Source organism: Takifugu flavidus, chromosome 14 (assembly GCF_003711565.1).
Source record: "Takifugu flavidus isolate HTHZ2018 chromosome 14, ASM371156v2, whole genome shotgun sequence".
Classification (NCBI taxonomy): Eukaryota; Metazoa; Chordata; class Actinopteri; order Tetraodontiformes; family Tetraodontidae; genus Takifugu; species Takifugu flavidus.
The window spans coordinates 14,062,598-14,069,425 of record NC_079533.1 but is presented as its reverse complement, the minus strand read 5'-3'; the positions used below and the strand labels follow the sequence as shown (position 1 = coordinate 14,069,425).

General features: G+C 46.8%; 1 protein-coding gene across 1 annotated transcript; it reads right to left on the bottom strand.

Annotated features, from left to right (window-relative positions):
• Positions 1–695: 695 nt before the first annotated feature.
• On the bottom strand, positions 696–4,173 carry pou4f4 (POU class 4 homeobox 4). The gene is given in 3 exon segments (XM_057054195.1): positions 696–2,938; positions 2,941–3,150; positions 3,847–4,173. Coding segments are annotated over 3 exon segments (1,044 nt in total). The 5' UTR covers positions 3,971–4,173; the 3' UTR covers positions 696–2,228.
• Between the last annotated feature and the right edge of the window lie 2,655 nt (positions 4,174–6,828).

The window sequence follows — 6,828 nt, the reverse complement described above, 5'->3', positions numbered from 1 at the left end:
GAGTAGAAAAATAAAAGTGTTATTTTATTGCTATTTTTTGGGATTAAAAAGATTCAAAGTTCAGTTGTTTATTACTTTTTAGTTTTATTTTTTAATATTCTTTTTCAAATAATAAATATTGGCGAAAACTTTTTTTTTTTTAAGATTTGACGTTTGATTTTTGAGTTTTAGGTCAAACTTTTTTCTCTTTTTTTCCTAAATATGATCGAAGATTTGAGGCCTTTTCCTTGGAAAATAATTCAAATAAACTCTTTTAAAATAATTATTGTGATGAAATTAGGATTTTCGTTCGTGTTTATTCTTTTTATTATTATTTTAGTTTCTTAAATAATTAAAGGAGAAGTTTGTGTGGGTTTATTTTCACGGCTGAGATGAAATTGTGTCTTCATGTTTGGACAAAACTGATCAATACCGGAGTCACTGAAGTGATCGGATCCGTTTATCATCTGTGGGAAAACCAGCTTCCAGACGGGCTTCTGCAGCTAATGTTTCAGAGCAACAGCTGCCACACACACGCGCGCGTGTGCGCGCTGCACAGGGCCATTTCATTTAGAGAAAATTGTTATTAAAAGAGATTATCAAGCATATTGATTAGCAAAAGGCTGTCCATCTGTCCGCATCATTGCCAATAATAATATTCGATTTCAACCAAAAAATAAAAAAATTAAAAAGAGAAAGTTTTTCCAGAGGAGGAATTCAAACGTGCACGGTTTATTTCAGCTTCTGGCGCTTTACACAGACACAATTAAAGCACACTTTCACAAATGAAATATGCAAAGTCATTTTTTTTAAACTCCAAAATAAATAATATTGAAATAAATAAGATGAACAAATAAACATAAATAAGGCCAATTCCCCTCAGAATATCTACAAAGTGCGCTCCATCAAATGTCAATAATAACAATAATAATAATAACAATAATAATAATATAACGGGGAATGAACAAAGGAAATCTAGATTTGATTGTCGAAGCTTGTTGCTGTGAACATACATGTTTACACATCAGTGACTTTTCTAAATCACCATTTGAAAGGATGACAAATCAAAAAAGATGCAGCTACGTTTGTGTGTGAAAATCACCATGAATGTGCCAACACTGAGTCATGAGGTAGCCACACTGATTCGTGTGTGTGCGTGTGTGTGTGAGTGCGTGTTATTGCGATGCATTCACTTGAGGTGGTGGTGGGGAGGGAGTGAGTGTGTGTATGTGTGTGCGCGTGTGTGTGTGTTGGGGAATAATTTTTCATATTTTTGAAGCCACAGGAACACCCCTCCCCCTTCTACTCCCCCCTCCCTCATATATTAAACCATGCAAAGGAGTTTTTGTGCCTCATAAATTAACAGTTTGAACCCCCCCACCCCCCACCACCCCTCCAGCCCCAACAAAGAAAAGTTGGATTTCATCTTTTCACACACGGAGGTGGAACATATTCACAAATATGTACAAAGATAAATATAAAAAAGCTTTTTAGGCTGATTCCGTCATTATTCTCATCATTTTTGTACAATAGCTGTCACGAGAACGACCCCCCCCCCCCTTCCCTCCTCCCCCATCACAGTGGTGATCGTGTTCCCTCAGAGGTTCTCTGGAGAACTGGGGGGGTCCCCAATTGTCCCAGTGCGCCGTCTCTGTCAGAACACAAAAAGGTACTGATGCTGCGTCAGTCTGAAAACGCGGGGGTTGAACGTCACTTCCGGTTTCCGTCGGTCCACACAGGTGTCCCAAAGTTCCCCAAAACACACCGGTTCGGTCCTCAGATCAGTTCACCTTCACCGGGGAACTCTGGAGGATTTTCCAGGCAAATATTTAAAATTCACATCAGATTAAATCATTTAATCCTGGTGTTTAGGTTTGAATTTAACGGGGGAAATAATCTCAAAAGAAATCGGATTGAAAAATCTGATTATTAAATTTTAAGGAAGAATCCTGGAATCAAACACATAATTCTGTATTTAAATGGAAATATTTGCGTAAATTAATCTAAAAAAATATATTATTTAGGAACCAGATTGATGAATTTAAACCTCCCGGAGACATTTGGCCCTAATTTTCATCCTTTAAGTGTCGGTGATTTTCAGAATATCTGAGATTTTCGGGTCTTTTCTCCGTCAGGTAAAGTGGGACCTGCGCGCGCTCGTGCGCACCTGTGCGGTCCCGGCAGCAGCACGCGCACCGGTGTACCTTTTCGCCGGGCCCTGACAGCAGCAGCTCGGCTCTCATGAGTCTTTAGTGCGTGGCAGAGAACTTCATCCGTTTCTGTTTTTGCCTCTGGTTGCAGAACCAGACCCGGACCACGTTCTTTTTCAGGTCCAGCTTCTCTGCGATGGCCGCGATCTTCTCCGAGGAGGGCCGCGGCTGCACGGCGAAGTACGCCTCCAGGGAGCGCTTCTCCGGGGCCGCGATAGACGTTCGTTTCCTCTTCTTGTCGGCGCCGTTGAAGATCTCCGGCTTGGCCATCTTCTCCCGCTGCACCCGCTCCGCCTCCTCCAGCCAGGCCTCCAGGATCGGCTTCAGGGCCACCATGTTGTTGTGAGACAGTGTCAGGGACTCGAACCTGCAGATGGTGCTCTGGCTCAGGCAGCCCACCCCGGGGATCTTCAGGTTGGCCAGGGCCGCGCCCACGTCCGCCTGGGTCACACCCAGTTTGATCCGTCTCTGCTTGAAGCGCTCGGCGAAAGACTCCAGTTCGCGGGGGTCCGGCTCCGCGTCGCCGCCACCCCCGAGGGAAGCGTGCGAGCCCAGGCCGTGCGGGTGCATGTTCATGGACTGGGAGTGATGGTGGTGCTGCATGTGGTTGATGGCCGACATATGCGCGGCGTGCGCGGTGTGCGAAGCCGTGGAACACACGTCCGAGCCGGTCATGCCTCCCAGCGAGATGCCCGGCGTGAGGTGGTCCAGCAAGTCGCCCTCTAGGCCCTGCGCCGGCTGGTGGTGACCCGGTGATGGTGGGAGGTGAGCACGGACGGGTGGTGCAAGTGCGCCGAGGAGGAGGTGGGGGTGCAGGTCATGCTGGTCATGCTGGTCATGGTGTGGTAGGTGGCATCCGGCTTGAACGGGTGACTCTTCTGGGCGACGATGTCGACGGCGGCCAGAGCCTCGGCCCGCTGCAGGAGGGTCTCATCGAAGCCGGCGAAGATGTTCCCTGGAGCTGGGGGGGGGGGGGGGGGGGGGGGGGGGCAGAGAGGACAGGCATCAATCCGGAGAAACAAACTTTAACACACGCGGCTCGATAATTATCACATGGCCCCACAAAAAAAATCTAAATTCGACGTTTTACATCTGAGATTTTTTTCCCCTCAAAATTGTTTTAATTCGTTTGATTTACAATCGTGCGACCACCAACGAACCCGGGTCCTGTACCGAAATTCATTTAAAATTAATATTTACGGTCTCCTGAATAATTTCTGCGGACAATAAAAAGTCTGAATGGGGCTGCGGGGACGCGTTCACGCACAGGGCCGTGCGTGTTTGACAGTTTCTGACATTTCTGTTCTTTTACAGATTTTTCCCCGAATCAAACAGCATTTCTCCACTGCCCAGAATTTTACAGTCAGAAGGTAATAAATCGGTTTTCTAGATAAAATAATGTTAAAACTTTTCTGGGTTTTTTTTTGCCTCGTGCGCTGTCATCTGGATTTTCCAATCATTCCTTCATAATCTCCATATTATTTTTAGGATTTTCCTTGTGACATTCTACATATTTGAACTTTTTCTTCCCTGATGTAACCGGATCAGAAACAAACTCATAAATTCTTTATTTCAAGGCTGTAAAGCGACACACGGATGCTTTTAAAATTCGGTTTCAGATCATCCAGAGAGCAAAATGAATCCAGATTCTGGGGACTCACCGACGGGGTGGGCAGGCAGGCCCTCCGGATGGCCTCGGAGCTGGAGTGCAGGGGCGTGTATTTGGGCTCATGCAGGATCGGGTGCATGCTGAAGGGCTGCTTGCTGTTCATCGACATCATGATTGCGGACGTGAGGGAGGGTCGCTGTGCGTCGTCCTCGTTCGGCTCCGTTTTGATTCGGTTCGGACAGAAACACCTCGAGGAACGGAAACGAGCGTGGCTCTCACGCGCTGAGAGAAGCGATGGAGGGTGTAAAAAAAGAAAAGAAGAGGAGAAGTAACTCCGGGACTCCTGCGGGGCTCCTTCTGTGACTGACTGATGAAGATGCTTCTCGACTCCGGCTCCTATATCTGACCTGGCCGCGCCTCCTCATTGGTGGATCCGCGAGCCCGCCCACAGACGAGCCTCCGCCAATCACGCTGCGGTCCCACACGATGCGGCCACGCCCCCAGCGCCCGAGGAAACATCAAAGACTGTTTAAAAAGTAAAAATGAGTAAAATAAAAATAATAAATAAATTAAAAAACACCAGAAAGGGGACACAGACACCAAAGAAGAAGACATTTTGTTGAGTTTCATACCAGTTGTTATCTCTGTCCCAGCATAACCAGATCACTTACCTCTCTGTCCCAGTATAACCAGGCCATCTATCCTCTCTGTCCCAGTATAACCAGACCATCTATCCTCTCTGTCCCAGTATAACCAGGCCACTTACCTCTCTGTCCCAGTATAACCAGACCATCTATCCTCTCTGTCCCAGTATAACCAGACCACTCACCTCTCTGTCCCAGTATAACCAGGCCATCTATCCTCTCTGTGCCAGTATTATTAGTCCAGTCTTTGCGTCATCAGGTCTATATTGTTTTTAGATCAATTAAATTTAAGAATCGGATTTTTTTTTTAAAATTCTGTTTCGGACCAAAGTGTGATTATCTGACGGGAGAGCGCGCACGTGTGCACGAAATCCGATTATTAATTGATGGAAGGAATTCCTCCGCCCGAACTCTCGTTCACTTTCCTGCCAATTACTGGATTAATTAATCATGCTTCATTTACTTACACGCAAACACGCGCGCGCGCACACACACACACACAGCTCAATTAAAGAATAAACAGGCTTGAACGGCAACTAAAGAGCACAAACAAGCAGGACGATGAAATATTCACAGACAGCAACTTGTCAATCAAACCGACTTCCGGCGGCAATCACGTGGGATCAGACAGAATAATTATCGCGACTATCAGCCGATCACGCATCCCTGAGGAGGGTCCGAGGTGGAGGGTGAACAGGTAATCAATAACAATGGTTATAATGGTAATCATATAATCAGTGTTTTTTGTTTGTTTGTTTAAAAAAAAAAAAAAAGTTAGAGAACAGTTGTGGAAATTTAGTTTATAGTTATCCAGACACATTTTTCAGTCTGTTCACTCGAAGACGATCCTGGTCAGAACAGCTTCAGATTGCTCTACTAGAACTCTGATGTTCCACCAAGAACCTAAATTTCAAATTTTAATGCTCTCGTCCAGAGTTGACAGCAGCTTTCAACCTGCCGGGTCTCTGGGCTGCTTGTTAGCTAAAAGCTAAACATTGTGAGGCGTTTTCTAACAACGTGACACAAGAGCATCTTTGACACCCCGCTAACGACACCTACGCACGCTGCCAGTGGCAACCATCTTGGACGGGGCAATCAAATCTAATCCCACTATTTTACACTTGTAATTAGATTAAATAAATGAACTGATCATTTTATTGATCCGTGACAGCTGATTGGTCGGCTCTGTAACTTTGTCCGTCCCTGCTGAAACTTCAGCTCCGGCTCGCCCTCAAATTGAAAGAGCAACGGTGTCAGGAAACCTGAGCGGCCATTGTTCTTGTTTTGGCTGCGGCCTCTCCAGAGGCTCCCCGGCACCCGCTCATCAAATATACATCATCCTCCCCCGGGAGGAAGGGAGGGGGGTCACGCCAGGCAGCTCTCTCCTCTGTACGTACGGAGTCCAGCTGGGATGGGAGGAGCCAGAGGAAACAGGAAGTTCATTTCAAGTTTATTGTAAGAGTTTGACATGACAACGACGGTTACCGTGGTTTTGCTACCTTTTACGTGATCCATAAACGCTCGCTGCATCTTCCCCTGGAGGTCTTAAAGACTCGCTACTGACCCATCAGGCCGTATGTGGTATTACAAAGAAGGAGAGAGCCGCTAGTTAGCTCGTTATTGTCGTCTTCATCACTGATATCGCTGATATGTGTGTTTATTCACTCTTCTTCTCTAAAGCCGAAGTCAGAACTTGATTTTGACTTTTGCGTAGCTTTTTTACGGTTAAATCGTTCGTCTGGGGCGTTTGACTTCAGTGACATGCTTGAAAATCTGGTTTTGTTTTTGACATGTTGATCTAAAGCGCTGCACACGTGTGTGCGCTGGCCGTGCGCGGAGGAACACGGGTGACTGAGTGTTCAGATCAGACGTCCGGCGAAGCTTTCAGCCGGCACAACCCGGCAGCCGACGCGGCGTATTTCTGCCACATTTAGCAAATGGACACTGAAGTGGAGCCGCCATCCAGCGTGGACTCAACCTCGCCGTTTCCTCCTCTCCTTCCCTTCTCCTCCACTCACTCTCGTCCTCTTTTCCCTCTCTGCTCCTTCCACCTCTGAATTATTGATGGCGAGTAAAATCTGACGTTGTAAACTTTGCTACCATTCACCAAATCGGGCCTGCGCTTCTCACCGAGGGGCCTCCGCCGAAGGGTGCATGGGCGGCGTCTAACCACACACTTTTAATGTAATTGCCTGTAGAGTTCCTTGTAAATATTTCATTGTCTGCCAGTACAAATTAAAGACACGAGGCTGGAAGGGGAAAAAAGGGGTTCTTTGGTACGCTCGGGGAGGGATCGCCCAGCACTTACCTGCACCGGTAGGTTTGTCTCCGTCCTCCGAGGAATCGGGAGGTGTTCTGGTCCACTGAGCATGGAGAACATGAAGTC